Raw genomic sequence first — 15,271 nt, forward strand, 5'->3', positions numbered from 1 at the left:
ACACACACACACACACACACACACACACACACACACACACACACACACACACAGCGTTTTGGTAGGAGTCAAAGAAAAAAGGAAGTTGTGCAGATACTTGACCTTTCCAAATGTAATTGCCCCCCTCCTGAATAGGTGCAGCTATAGGTTAACAAAATGAATATTAGACCTTCTGTTGATAGACAGTCACTCTTACAGTCCAGGGGTTGTATATTTTGCCTTATTGTAAATACATGGAACAAATTAGGAATTTATTACCACTGTCAGGCCTCCTGTGAAGTCTGATCTGACTAACATAACAGCTGTAGTAAAATTTCCTTAATGTTTCTGCTGGTCACACTATGATGCTACAGAATAAAATAATTGCATAAGGATACAAGATAATGTCTCAAGGTGGCTCTCCTGTCATGACAGAATAAAAAAAACAATTATAATTAAACATGATCATGAACCATATAGTAATCAGTGTTATTGTCTTTTTTATTTTGGCATTTATTAACATGTGCTTGGTCTCTTCTTTGGGTAACCAAACAGCATGTACATGTACATAACAGAAATGCCTATAACAAACGAAGGGTTAAAGTAGCCTATCTGCAAAAAGACATGAGTAGACTGGCAGAAGCAAAAGAAGCCTTCGTCTTCATCCTCTTCCTCCTCTACTCTGTGAGACAGAGAAAAACACACCGAATGAGTTTAATTTTTCCATATGCAAACATAAACACTACTAATGCAATAATACATGCACAATAACATACCAACATTATAGGCTACTCGTAAATATATGGCACACAAACCCATTGAACTAAAAGAAGAAATAAACCAAGTCATGACCAAAATGCGATTTTGAAAAGGAGATAAAAATCGGCTTTTTCAAAAAGGAGTCACATAAAACTCCACTTATGGTATAAAAAGAGTAGACAGTAATCTATGTGTTTGTTTTTTGAGATATTACAAGTTTGACCAGCTTCAGACGCTGACTCGCTCGTTGCCTCAGGTCCTGCTGTATCAGCCTCCTCCTCACACTGCCCAGCCAATCCGGACTCTATACAGTCGGGTCATCAAATGACTGCCGGATTGACGCCCATATATGGTTGACTCCTCCTTCTCCTTTTCCTTTTTTTCCCCCTTGTTAGTGGTAAAAAATAACCTGCCCGCCTCTTCCCCAGCCTCGCATATACAGGCCTGCAAACACGAACCTTTAATTAGGCTATTTTAATCATGGCTTCCGTTCCTAAAGAGACAGTTAGCCTAAATAGTGTCATTACCTGGGCAAAGCGGAAGGTTTCTAAATAGTTTCTTCGCACAAAACAGGGGCATAGGCGACACATGTAAGATGTAAGAAGAAAGCGCCTGCGAAATTATAACGTAACGTAACTCAGCGTTTTATTTTTCATATGCACTCAGGGACAGGGAGATCAAAATTATTCCAATCACAAAAAATGTAGAGTACTTTGTGAGAATAACATTGAAAAGGGGAGTGTGGATTAAAGACAATACACTAAAAAAATTTTTTTATAGCCTATAGGCTTATAGCCTTCCATCTTGATAGTCATTAAGTCAACAAATAAAGGAGATTATAGCCTAAGTTTTAAATGGTGACCATAATGTCATCAATAATAAAAGCCACTGATCTTGTCTGTCTTTGCGTGTTAAACAATAATATAAATAGGTAAGGCTTTCAGCAGGGCAATATCGCTGCAAAAAAACTCCTGCCATTTTTAAGCTTTTATTGATGAAATGGTTCTGCAAAAGGGTTTAGCTGATCAGAACATGAATTTCACAGCCTTTCGATTTAAAAAAAAACAGTAACCATATTCTTTCATTTGGGCTTTATTAAATTACGACGGAAACACTTATTTAGACTGAAAACAATCAGGTTGTAGCTAAATGATTGTAGCCTACCATATATCTGAATGAAATGTTTGTAATTTGTCAATAGCACACTAATGAACTTGTTTTTCTGCTTCCTTTTATTTGTGTAATAAGACGTGTGTGTTTGAATGTTCACTCATGCTCACTGCAAAGCAATAACTATATAGCCTAACAAACAACAGACTCTGTATTAATCTCATATGTGGTCACTTGTAAGACACTGCACTGACTCATATTCATTCCCTGACGTTTTGCATTGACCCTATTCCTATGCCTGACATGACCACACTACGTTAACCTTTACCCAGTCTTGAACATTTGAATTGTTGGACTTTATGTCCATAAGTCCCATAGTGCGGCTGTGTGTTCCCGTTAACACAAGTACACAGAGAAAGAAACAGAGTAGCCTAAGGAAGCAGCATTAAGAAGACAGGACTTTCACTTTCGATATTGTCGAGTCGAGGCCAAAAATGTTCAATATGCAGCCTGCACAGGTTCTAAGGCAAAACAGGCCGTGTGTAGCCACGTCGTCGTAGGCCTACACTGTGTATTTTGAAGCTACGCAACCTATAATAAACAAAAAAACTGATCATGAAAGCATGGACATACACACACTTTCAAATAGCTGGTAGTTAGGCTAAATGATTTATTTAACTGAATGATAGCCTTTCATCATGAAACCACAACTGCCAAACAGGATAGAGTGTAATCTACAGGGTATTTGAGTTGAGAGTCAGACTGAAGGTTAAACTAAGTTAGTTTAAAACGAAACAAAACCAGCTCGTGTTTATTTATTGTAGGCTAGGCCTATAGAAAATTATTTAGAAGCTTGCTGGGGATTTAAAACTGCAAATAGGCCTAATACACACATATCAGGAAACCAAGCTGCAGGAAACAGTAGAAATTGTGAAAATACATTTTATACCTGGTCTAAAATGAGCAGACATTAGCCTACATCTGCTGCTGCTTCAGGCTAAACTAATAATAAGCGAAATGCGAAATGATGTAAGAAGTCGGCGTGTTAATCCGACGCCATATGGGGATCCCAGGCTGTTAGTGTCTCTTATAAAGCTTTCGGGCCATAGAGAGATGCAGCACTTTTAGCAGTTTGTTGTGTCAGAGAATAGCTATGGACTAAAGAAGTCTAAATGAAAGCTCGGCCTATTCGTTTATTTTTACAACACAGGCTATCAGATTGGCTTATAAATTCTTGCACAGTCAGTTGTTCCCCCCCCCCCCCAGTAATGTTTAAATATGCCTTTGTCGTTTTCTTGTACTGTGTATCTTGAAAAAAGAATAAATAATTTTTCTTTAAAGGACACACTTGGATTTGTAAGTAGGAAGTTATTTTATTGAGAGAGAGAGAAAATTAAATGAACATAGGACTTATTGTAAAGTGCTGGATTGGACTGCATTGGGAGTGCACCTATTAACTCAACTGACATTAGGGATATTAGGGATTTTTGAATGAAGAAAAACAACTTAGGATGCAGACTTACGTGAGCTCAAATACTCGTCGATGTATTTGACAGTGTCCATCCTCCCGTTGAGGAACGCGAGCTGCCTGGCTGTGTAACCCAGACCGTTGGGCGTTTGGGGGTTCGCGGTGCGTCCGATCAGCAGCTGGACCACCTCCAGATGGCCCTCCCTGGCTGCCAGGTGAAGAGGCAGGTTACCCTGCTTATCCACGATGTTCGTATCTGCCCCGCGTTCCACCAGCACGCGCACAGAATCAATGAATCCCTCACGTGCTGCGTCGTGGGTCACGGTCAGGCCACAGGCCGGGTCGCGTACGTTGATGTCTGCCCCTACCAAGAGAAGAGCCTCAACCACGGCGGTGTTCCCCAACTTCACCACCTGCACAAAGACATGAGGAGGAGGAAAACAAGCAGATTAAAAGTGTGTGTGTGTTTGTGTGTGTGTGTGTAGTAGCCTATATGTAGCCTATATATATATAGATATAAAGGCCCCCCTAAATCTAATGACAGAGGGACATTCTCTGGTGAAAATTTGTACTTTCTGGGCAATCTGATACAAAACCATTACTAAAACTGCTTGCTGCACAGTAGAAATCTTCTGAACAAATGATATATCAAAACAAATGAAAAGAGTGCTCATTTCTAATTTATCTTAATAAATCTTCTGTAATAAACAAATTTACCAACAAATTTACCACCCTTCTGGCTCATTGATGCATTATCAGAGAGCCTCAATCCTCCAAATTAATGAAAAACTATAATGTAAAATAGAGGGTTAAAGTTAATAGACTAGTGCTCTATTAACAATTTGCCTTGTATCAACATTGAAACAAAAAACGAAGTGCATATGAAATGTAATTTATTATTAAGATGAGGAGACTAAAATGACTCTACTGCACTGATTTAAGATAGGCTATTATTACTATTATTATTATTATTTTCAATATTACTACAGGGTGGGTGATGCAACATGCCCATCATTAGTGGTAATAGCAATATTAGTATCAATATTGGTGCCTTTCAGTATTTGACAGTTTCTGTGCAAACCGTATTAAAAAGAAATCTAAGCCTATATGAAACAGGAACAGGTATATTGAGAAACTAAGACAGGCCCTCAGCCACCATTTCCTCATCCCCACCATTTTGTAACTCACACTCCATCAGTAGCCTTCAAATTAAACTTTGCTTTGTAGCATGCATTTCTTATATTACAGAAATATGAAAATGGGCTTATTCATTATTGTATCGCAATAACTTAATTCTCAAGTGCAAAAGTGATGGTCAAACTACATTAGATTGTGACTTGAAACTTATAGTGATAAAAGAACATCTTATTGTTCCAATAAAATAAAGAACAAAGCTTTATTCACATTATTCTGCTATTTTATGATAAACTGACATGAAATAATTAATTACAGCAAAACTATGAATTTCAGAACGATTTTGGTGAGCTATGTAGCTATTTTGACTTAGTGTTTATGGATCACATGCTACAAAGACCATCCCTTTGCCATCTGTCCACATATTTCTTCTTTTGAAAACGATTTATATATCTAGTGTATTTAATGATATATAACGATTAACAATGTCTACTGGAGATTTTAAGACAAAATATAAATAGGCCATATGTCCTAGGCCTACAACAGCACAAAAAGATAAGGAAGTCAAACATGCTGCTTTGTCTCACAACAGGCTACAAAAACGTTAACATAAACACATATATTTTTCCAAGTACACTTTGACATAAAAAACAGTTTGAAAGCAGTTTATACTAACCTGCAGTGCAGTTCTGTTGAATGTATTAAATCCATTAACATCTGCTCCATTTTGCAGCAAAAACAACACTTCAGGTAGGTTTCCCCTGGCCGAGGCACTGCAAAGCTTGTCAGCTACTGACCTGTCAGCCATTCTTGTAAAAAAATATGATGAGATGATATATGAAATTTAATGAGAGATAGAAGCCAAGGTTTTTGTCAGAATGTGTAGAAAATGTCAATCCAGGAGGCAGTCTATATCCTAGGTACCACCCTCCCACCCTTACATCATACATGGGCTTGACCTACCAAAACCAAAAACCAATGGAAAAACCCCAATAATATATAGAGCCAAGTCTCATGGGAGCAGTTTACCATGCTTTATATCTCATGAATCTATAACAAGTAGCAGCTAGAAGTTCTTAAAGACAGGCCTGCAAAATAAAAAAGTACAATAGGCTTCCTTTGATTTTTTTTTTGTTGCCATATGGATGTTTAGATGAACTGAGTTTATTATTGTTGTTTTGTTTTACCTGTAAATCCAATTAAATTGTTCTAATGCTTTATCTCCTTTCAAATATGTATGTAATATTAACTAATGAGGAACTATAGGAACAATTTTGTGTATACATAACTCATGAATAACTCATATTTTCCTCGATTTCAGCTTCTCTCACATGTTGAAAGACTAAACAATGTCCCATAACCACAACATAGGCTATGGTTGTGGATTGCTTTTTACTTTTAGGCTACCCAGCAATAATTTCCTGACGTGCATTTCACACAATGATAGGCAGGTTATGAAACTTTTTCACTTTCACAGCTTGTATTCTACTTATGACTAATATTTTCGTGCTCAATCAGTATCCAGAACAGTCAATAAATCCCTCTAGCTCTGAACATTTTTTTCTCCAAATTGAAATGAATTAATAGTCAATTAAATGCGCTCCCATTATTAGTTATTTTAGGTATGCAACTCATCTGCTAGACATATTCTGCTACCTCTGAGTCCCTGGCATAATGTTGACTCTGTTTGGGGTATTTTAGGTCATAAGTAGCAGATGTGGAAACAATATAAAAACAACAATTATTCCCCACGTGTTGAGTGCGAACTATCTCGCAGCCCTTACTGTCTTGTGACCCGATGTTTAGCGGCTGATCTGTGGCAGATGCTAAATTTAATGTTTAACTGATGGCTTAATGTGTTTCTGTAGACATAGATAAGCAACCCATATTTACAATAGGCTTAAACCTGTTTGTATACATAGGACATAACATACCTGCAATATAATAACGTTATAACAATTAAATATATAAAACCCTTACTTTAAATGTGATTAAAACCATAACACACGCCTTCCTCCGTGTATCTGGTCATTAGGTGTCATCCTACCGAGTCGAACGCTGATAAAGCAACAGAAAAAATAAATAGGCCCGCATTTAGCCCACATTATTTTGTTACATCTACGCAACACCAAAAAGATGTGATGTCACTTCCCGCTCATTTTCAAAAGACTTTACCAAAATAACTGTATTCGGGCTGCCATCGTGTTATAATATCAGCATGCAAACTCAGAGACTGAGGGAGGGGGAGCCGATCAGCCCGACGATCGCACAAACATTACGAGGTTCATTTGATTTTCAAAAGTAAACCTACCGAATGCAATGATCCTCCTTGCATCCTCCATGAACCAGTGTCACAGCGATGTCCGATTGAATTTCTTTCAAAATGTGGCACAGGCTAAATGTCCAAAAAAAGCCAAAGCTCCTGCTGAAATATCGTCACTGACATCACAAAGCATGGTTCATTTGAAGTGTAGATTGAGCTGTAGGAGGCAGGGCGATTGCCTTTACGTTTAGACGAGTTTATAATTTGAAATACTTACCAAAAAAAGATGAGATGGCGTGATTGGATAAACGCTTGATAGGCGGGACGTTGTTTTACCGGAGCTTTGGAAAAGAAACCAAGATGCTGTAACAACGTCACGTTCATAATAGTGCATTCGTTACTGAAATATAGTGAATTTATGCCAGAGAACACCATCACAGTGTAGCATATTGATATAATCAGTGGGTCCTACTTCATCTTAATTCATAATTTCCAGTGAAAGAGCAAGAAAGGCTTCTTAAACTGTCATCGGGTATCTTTCAGTTTCCTTTCATCATGCCGCCCTCTAGTGATGAAACTAGCCTACAGCCACGCAGCCTGGTGTAGAGCTGCTGTCAGATGTGTAGGGATTTACTGTATAGGCTACTCAAATTAATAAATTTACGCACAGCATAGTAGAGCGCCCATGAGGATATGCGCCTTGACATGATTTATACATTAAAAAACACGTGGTTTGGTGTGATATAGCCTACTGTATAACAATGCTGGAAAACAAAAGAATAATAAGGTCATTTCGGGTCATGTGACTGCTTCTCTCAGGTGTAATCAGTCAGTGGGCTGTTATACGTAACATGGTGCGTAAAATAGCGGCTGTGCGTAAAGACCCAAAGGTTGGTTTTGCGCTTTTTCGTGCCAGGGGTCGAAGAAGCTTTGTCCATTCAAGGACAAACAGGCAAGTAGCCTATTCCTCTTGCGCCATCGCATCAGCGGCGTTTGTTGTCGGTGTAATTGGAGAAATTACACTTTTTTAAATTATCGAGTTTTCCATAGGCCTGTTATTACATGTCTGAAGATATGGAATGCTTTAAATGATTGAACAAATCCACCCCTATAGAAATAATGAGGTTTACACTGGGCGATGGCAAATCTATAGGTTATTGTTTGCTCCATCATCCCGGTGCTGCATCTGATCGGGGACCTGTCTATTGCTAGGAGGGCATCCATGTAGCTACTATGAGTGCCCTATTCAGAAGAAATAAAGATTATTATTTCTTCTTGCCCTCCACTGCCTGGTCCATCGTCACTGACTTGACTTCCTCTTCCCTAACTGGGTAGGTTTATTTTTGTGCCACTACTGATAGCCTAGCTGAGGCGCACGCGAGTCAGGGGCCACATGGGCTTATGAATCGCACACATTCTTGATTTTTATGCATTTGCATCATGTCACCCAGACTGTCATTTGGTTTCTGGCCTGCTGCAGCATTGGGTCAGTGGCTCTCAAAAGTAGGCTAGCCTATTACAATTACTCCACGCCTACATTTATATATCATTTGGGACAAAATGACATTAAGTCCGCGACCTAGTGCTGAAAGTATGTGGAAAACACTGGCTTACAGAATATTATTAGAATGTATTGTAGCCTATAGTCTAGCTACTGTGAAGAAACGCTGCCCGATACAAGATGACTTGAACAGATTGGACATGCCCATTACGTATTTAAGTAAAGAGTGAAGTGACACTTCTAAGCATATTTATATCTGAAAATGCAATATGGTCCAAAGTCTTTTCAGTGGCGATGAAAAGGACAGACGGTCATGATAGTATAGCGACCATCTCACGTCTCCGGCTGGAGGTTTTACAGCATCTGCAGCCACTTTACGTCAGCCGTAAAGCAGTGGACTAGATGACAATAATGATATGAGATAACTGAACACTGTATCGTTACTTAACAGAATTTTGTCTGTCGCAAGCGGTTGAGTCCCGATAAAGTTTCATATTTCCAATTTGCTAACCTCACACTCGTCGCCACGTCTAAGTAAAGTATTTTATTAACACTCAGTGTCCCTCTGTGAGGCGAGAAAGCGACGGGAGCCAGTGGAAGAAGAATTGCTTTTAGCCAGTCATTGCCATGGCCTCCGAAAGCGGCGATAGCAACATGGATAGAGAAATGATTCTGGCCGACTTTCAGGTGTGTCTCTTTTGTGTGTCCCAAATATTGTATTCGGTAGGTAGTAAACTGTTTGCCGTTGTTGAATTTGCTTGGGCCACTGTCAACAACAGTACACAGGACCTGACTGGCGTCGTAAACAGTAGACCTGGGCTGAGCTTTGCTTTCTGTGGCTAGCACACTAAGCTAACACACTGACAGCTTGCTAACTGATTCTGAAGGCAGTTATCAGCCGTAAGCTCGCTAACTAGGTGACTGCTGCCCAAAGCTGATAATCTAAACAGTGGAATAATTTGTGTTCTGGTTTCAAGTTTGTTCGCTGGAGACAGATAGCGACGATCTAGTTAGCTTAAAGAAGACCTACGGCGCTGTCTGTCAACTTGTTTACACTGGCAGGTATCCCGTTTGGGTTTTAAATCCTCGTGTGTGCCCTTGAAAATACCAAATTTTAATAATAATTTGCTTGTAGGATACTAAAGTTATATTTTGATGGTGAGAAAATGCATGCTACCGAATTATGCTTCATCTCCAAATGGGCAGTAATTGTAGCCATGTTTTGAATCAACAAGTTCACTTTAAAATATGACAACAGGCATTACTGTTACTCGTAACTCATTTGCTTTGGATGTTAGGTTAGGGTGAGAGTGGATATGTCATTCCTTCAGATTAGGACAGGACACAATAAATTTATTGTCTAAATAGATAATTGACATAGGGGTCAAACTCTGTCCATTTCAGAAATAATTCCTGTGTGTTTACATTTAATTGGGATCTGTTTCTTGTCTTCACAGCATATATTATTAAACAAAAAGAAACATGCACTGCATGATAGATATATCAAACACACAAAAACATAAATACCAGCAGACACCAAAAACACATAAGCGCTATATATATATATATATATATATATATGCAAAGCCATTTATATATGTAAAATCTTAAGGTACACCTAAGAAAACTGAAATTCTTTCTTTTTTATTTCAAAAGGACATAATGCTCCTTGTTTGCCAGGTTTTTTCCTGCTCTGTTTATGCTCTGTTAAACAAAGAGGTTGTAAACTTCTAAACAAACAGATTCAAGACAGCAAAATCACCACATCATTAAAATTTTTGAAAACTGTAATGATGTTTGACCTTTAACTGTTGTTGGCAGATTGTACCCCCACCTAAATAAAATGATCATATCCTTGAGTTACAAAACTCATCTTTAACAGTTCAATAGTTCAATAGTCTTTTTCCTGCACTGAAAGTAAACTTCCATCAACATCTGCAAAATACGCTCCCATGTCCTAGTTTGCCCTTTGCCCAGCTTCTCAAATAATTTAATGAATAAAAATATCTTTGGGACAGGTACAAATACATAATGTTTCTACAAGCTGGGAACCACAGAACCGAAGAGGTCACACATGCTGCTCTGTGCAAGTTTTAGGCAATTTTTCAAAAGGTTTATTTGACTCTGGGCTTCTTCTTTTTTTACCTGTTCAAAGGGTAACAGCTGGTGTCAAAGTTAGAAATTGTCATCACTTTATCAGTGTTTGATTTTGTTACACTAACAGACATATCAGTCCAAAATAAAAGGAAATGAAAGGCATCATTTGGATTGTCTTATTTTACACTTAGAATACAGATAGATAAATCTAATATCATTAATGCTATAAGTGTAATTGGTGTATTTGGACCCACTTGGCAGTATTGCAATCATTTTATACTATGAAGAACATATTTTGTTTAGCTTGCTTTGCAAGGGTCCAAGGTTTCAGGCAATAATCAGAGGAAACTGGAGGCCTTCTTTTGATCAAGACATCACTGAGTGGCTTTCGTTCTTGTGAAGACTGCCACCACTGAAATATTGCAGTTATGGGTGGTAGCATATAGTTTAAATGTTCCTCTTTATTTCATGCTTTCTCCTCCTTTTGTTGCAAAATGTTTTTTTTATGTTCAGGCAGATCAGAGCGTTTCATGAAACAAACTAGCAGAATCTCATACAATGCCTTTCTCTCATGTAATTCATTTTTCTTTGTTTTTTTCCCCTCACAGGCTTGCACTGGAATTGACAACATTGCAGAGGCAATCACTCTGTTAGAGCTTAATAACTGGGATTTAGTGGTAAGTTCATTATCTGCAGGCTTTGCTCTTTGACAGACAGGCTTAGACCATCTAGAGTAAAGGTTCAAGAGGTCAGTTAACATTCAACAATTTCTGTCTGACTAAATCAGTTCTTCCTTTAACTCAGTATGATTTGTTTAGCTGGTGGCAAGACTGCCACCTGCAATGCGATGACTGTGAGAGAGAATGTGTCCTGAGAAGTGTGGTAGTGTGAATTTTGAGTTGAGAGACACTGAGAGAGAATGTGTTCAGCCAAGTTTATATTTCCTCATGATGAGTCTGATAAACAAGGAGCCCTTTACTGCGCAGTGCACATTGGAAGGGGGCAGTCTATATTTAGACGGATGCTGGCAGGAGTTCAAAGCAAGCAGCAGCAGCAGCAGCAGCAGTACAAGCAGTGGCAGGACAGACAGTGTGGCCTGCACTCACTGCACCTGTAAATTTGATGACTTGCAGTAACTGGTAGTTTTTGTAAAATTAACAACAACAACAAATCTGCTTTGTGTGCTTGTGTATGCTTGATCATTGTTTCCCCCAGGATGTTGTTCAGCCAAGCAAAGAATTGTTTAATCCACCCAGATCCTGATGCATCTTGTTTTGTGATCAATTTAATCAGTAAATGACACTCTTAACAATAGATACATTCATTAAAGACATCATGTGCTATGTGAAATGCTGCTTTTGCTTTATTCCCCTGAATGTTAATGTTTGATTTCATATGAGTGGAGGCGGGTTTCATTTCTTAATGCAAAAGTAAAAGTAAGAAAACATCCAAAGAACTTCTCAAACCACTCCTGCAGTATAATCCACTCCCGCTGCCCATGTGTATGTGTAACAGTCATGTTTTTCTCACTATATGGCTAAATTGTACTCAATGCACATTAGAGTGCTCTTCAATCCATCAAAATCTATCCTAGCTATCATTAGCTATCTCAACCAACCCAACCCACCTCAGCCGTCTTCTTTGGTCTGAATTCCTGGTGTAGTTTACTAACGAGCTCCTGGCATGCTACTCAAACATTTACTTCCTCTATAAACAAAATACCAGACTCAAACAGCTGATTATCACCTGAATATATTTTTGTTTGTCTTGTATATAGCATGAATCCAAGAGGACTACACCCTCTTTTCTCCATTAAGAGCTCTAAACATTGTACAGGCACTTTTAAAGTCTACATTGGGTAGAATATTTGGTGCCCTTAATTGATATCTGAGCAACAGTATTGTGAAAGATAAAATAATTACCATTGTCAAAATGTAGGTACTTTATGTAGCCTACACCAAACCTGTTTGTACTGCAGAACAATACATTGTGGCTTTTTTAGTTAGATGCCTGCTTTTCAGCAGGTATTTCCATTTGTCAGAGCAGGAACAGAACAAGTATCACTAATTACATTAACAATGTCTCCGTTCTATTTAAGTGTCTCAGTAAGCCACGGCAGTGTGACAGTGAACGAGCAAGAAACTGAAGCAGCTAAAAGGAATTCAGCCATCATTTTTTTTTATTGTTTACTTCTGTGCTTTTCCGCCAGAATGTCCTTAGAAAGGCCCATCTTCACTTTTTTAAAATTTACATATAGCATTGCACAGTGATAATCAACGGGGCAGAAACTATGATGTAACATGGATATTCTTACCTGAAAACAAAGCAAAAAGCAAGACACAACTAAATTGTAAAAGTAGATCCCTCAGTGACCTAAGACACTGAAGATTGTCCAGTACTGCACTGGAGTATGTTTAATCCTGAAAATTGCCATCAAAGTTTATTACATTTTACCAAACAGGAATGTGTGGCTTCTTGGTAAACTGATCATGCGGATAACAGTGCTTTTATGTGCCGAAAGATGATGCTAGCATGAGTCAAAGATGAGTTCAGCCAAAAGCTATTAATTTGATTGGCCCCCCCTTTTTGTTTAACTCGTGTTTGGTTTCACGCTATTCCACTGATCAACAGGTGGCGGTAATGCACCGAAATATGCAGCAGTCCATCAATAAAGGCAGGGAAGAAGAAGAAGTCAACATGGGTGTAAATAACGCAAGATTTAAAATTCACATGGCAAACGTTTTATGTGGAAGAAAATGCTTTCAAACTGTTTGTTAGAAAGTAAACATAGCTTTTGCTTGTTAAGAAGAAAACTCCACAGGGCACCTTTTTTATTTATTGATAATAATTTCTTGAACCACTCCTGAAAAATTCTTGCAGCATGACAAGTAGCATTATCTTGTTGAGGTTTTCCATCCAGTGTGGCCTCGGACACACACCACCAACACTTTAGATCCTTACATTTTTTTGGCCATTAAATATTTCGATCATTCAATACAAAATGCATAGGGGATATGATTACACCAACAGATAACAACTAACTTCATTTTGCTTGTTTCGCAGTGAAGGATAGTGAGTGTTCGAGAGAAATCCAATCAATTGTCCATTCAAACAAAAGCTCAGTGCAAAGCTGACGCTGGTTACTGTGGTGTTTGTCCTTTCAGCTCGCTTTGTTCTGGCCGGCCTCCCTGTTTCAATATTCCATCATTCTCAGTCATGTTTAGATTTTTAGGGTTAGTCTGAAAACCTTTCAGCCAGAAAATATCGCACACTCTTTGACAAACATGTTACAGAATCTAACCAAAATATAACTATAAATTTTGCCTCGTTACTCGTGAACTGGCTAGTTGGTCCAGCCAGTCACCTCAGCCATCATGCAGGTACATTTTACTAAAAGAGATGAAAAGAAAAAAGGAGTTTTATTTTGGCATTAGTAAAACACGGTCAACTGTAGAGGATGATTGTTTTTTTGACAAGTTTTATGATTGTGGTGAAAATAAAACTTATAATAAAGCACCTTTCTTTTTACGCATTATGTAACAAATTTAGAACATATAGTTTCCTGGTCTTGTACATAGGGTGTTATGAATGTCTGGTTAGCGTGTTTATTCGAAAGAAATACATGTTGAGTTGTGTCATAGCATACATGCATATAGTGTGTATATTTCATATATTTGATTCTACTTTTATTGTATTCTTTCTTTTAGTCTTTGCACTGCATTCACTTGTGCTGCTGTCCCTATGGGCGATCAATAAAGGAACTTCTTATCTTATCTCTTAAATACAAAATTGTTTCTTCTTATACTGTAAAAATCTGAACTTTACAGTAAAAGATAGCTTGAACTTTACGGATCCCAGAGGCAACTATTTTCAGTGGCAAACAGTTGCCCGTTGATACAGCACAGTAACAACAAAGCACAAAAATGGTAAAATATGCTGTTGTATAATTTACTTCCACTTTCATTACAGGCCGCCATCAATGGAGTGATACCACAGGAGAATGGGATCCTACAAAGGTAATAGCTGTGTTGCCACACATTTACTGTAAATCAGAGAAAATGAATCAGTTGACCTTACAACACTGAACGTGTATGCTACCTGAGATCAGGCATATCTATCCATATTGCATGTTGTTCTCACTGTTGTCAAACTAGAATGATCATGTGAATAACAAAAGTATGAGACAATGCCAAGGATATATAAATAGTTTGTATGGGAGGGGAGATATACGGTATGTCACTGAGGAGTACCTGTGACACTAGTGTGCATGTACAGTGCAGATCAGCAGATGGAGCACCTTTTCAAAGCAATACATGAAATGTGAAACCGAAGCCTGAGTGTATTAGCAGGACATTGAACTCCTCACGTCAGTCATGACCAGGCCATGTGAACTGGCAGCTTCAGTGTCTGTCTTTATGCATTTACCATAATTACAGCAAGGATAGATTGCACTACACCACTTGAGTAGTGCAGAACCGACGAGAATACATCTGTACCACCTGCTTCCACAATGAAAGAATATTTAGATGTTAAATCTTAAAATAAGCGTTGTTTAGTGGATAATATACACTTAGATGCTACAGAGCTGGGGGTTATTGCTCCTTCTGTGGTTTCGATTCTGCTCTTTCATAGGGGGATAATATAAAAGACACTGCAACTGCAAAGGAAACTTTCTGCCAAGAGTGGAGTTGTACACAGTTTCTGAATAGAAAAGGTTTCTTTAAGAGGCTTTGAGCCCTTCACTTTCCTTCAACGGTTAGTTTACACTCATGAATGCACTGAGCTGATCTGAACCCACTCAAACTGGAGGTGTTCTGTTAAACCGTTTTATTTTGTGTACACACTTGTGTGCATGTGTGCGCATGCATGCATGTATTCTAGTGTGGGTCAGGCCCTTGGGCCATGAGAATATTGCTGGTCTTTCTCAAGGGCACACATTGCTATGAATGGAGGCTGGCTG

At 38.4% G+C, this 15,271-nt stretch overlaps 3 protein-coding genes across 7 annotated transcripts in view; 1 reads left to right on the forward strand and 2 right to left on the reverse strand.

Annotated features, from left to right (window-relative positions):
* Nucleotides 1-15,271, reverse strand: part of insrb (insulin receptor b) — a 115,276-nt gene that overhangs the window by 83,966 nt on the left and 16,039 nt on the right. The gene's annotated exons all lie outside the window — the stretch shown is intronic.
* On the reverse strand, nucleotides 463-7,067 carry cdkn2c (cyclin-dependent kinase inhibitor 2C (p18, inhibits CDK4)). Of its 4 annotated transcripts, none has more exons than XM_046048884.1 (5): nucleotides 6,991-7,067; nucleotides 6,762-6,845; nucleotides 5,127-5,259; nucleotides 3,372-3,729; nucleotides 463-656 (listed from the first exon to the last, which is right to left on the reverse strand). In XM_046048884.1, exons 3-5 carry the CDS (start codon nucleotides 5,256-5,258, stop codon nucleotides 496-498), a joined length of 651 nt encoding a protein of 216 aa, XP_045904840.1. In that variant the 5' UTR covers nucleotide 5,259; nucleotides 6,762-6,845; nucleotides 6,991-7,067; the 3' UTR covers nucleotides 463-495. The 4 variants fall into 4 exon arrangements, with proteins under 4 accessions (XP_045904840.1, XP_045904837.1, XP_045904839.1 ...); XM_046048881.1 differs by lacking the exons at nucleotides 6,762-6,845; nucleotides 6,991-7,067 and adding exons at nucleotides 6,431-6,508; nucleotides 6,626-6,712; XM_046048883.1 differs by lacking the exons at nucleotides 6,762-6,845; nucleotides 6,991-7,067 and adding exons at nucleotides 6,431-6,508; nucleotides 6,626-6,712 and having other exon boundaries at nucleotides 463-661.
* The window catches only part of faf1 (Fas (TNFRSF6) associated factor 1), a 1,021,784-nt gene continuing 1,015,124 nt past the window's right edge, over nucleotides 8,612-15,271 (forward strand). Inside the window, exons 1-3 of the mRNA XM_046048846.1 lie at nucleotides 8,612-8,901; nucleotides 10,920-10,988; nucleotides 14,281-14,327. Of these exons, the coding sequence (XP_045904802.1) occupies nucleotides 8,842-8,901; nucleotides 10,920-10,988; nucleotides 14,281-14,327 (176 nt within the window). The 5' untranslated portion in view covers nucleotides 8,612-8,841. The remainder of the gene's footprint in view (nucleotides 8,902-10,919; nucleotides 10,989-14,280; nucleotides 14,328-15,271) is intronic.

This window comes from Micropterus dolomieu, linkage group LG05 (genome assembly GCF_021292245.1).
Source record: "Micropterus dolomieu isolate WLL.071019.BEF.003 ecotype Adirondacks linkage group LG05, ASM2129224v1, whole genome shotgun sequence".
In the NCBI taxonomy this organism is placed as follows: Eukaryota; Metazoa; Chordata; class Actinopteri; order Centrarchiformes; family Centrarchidae; genus Micropterus; species Micropterus dolomieu.

Bases quoted from the DNA above. Each gene is read 5' to 3' on its own strand.
- cdkn2c (XM_046048884.1), bottom strand. From the start codon at position 5,258: ATGGCTGACAGGTCAGTAGCTGACAAGCTTTGCAGTGCCTCGGCCAGG. The intron at 3,730-5,126 runs GTTAGTATAAAC...GTCTTTGTGCAG, and splicing joins TCAACAGAACTGCACTGCAG to GTGGTGAAGTTGGGGAACAC. The intron at 657-3,371 runs GTAAGTCTGCAT...CTCACAGAGTAG, and splicing joins CGACGAGTATTTGAGCTCAC to AGGAGGAAGAGGATGAAGAC.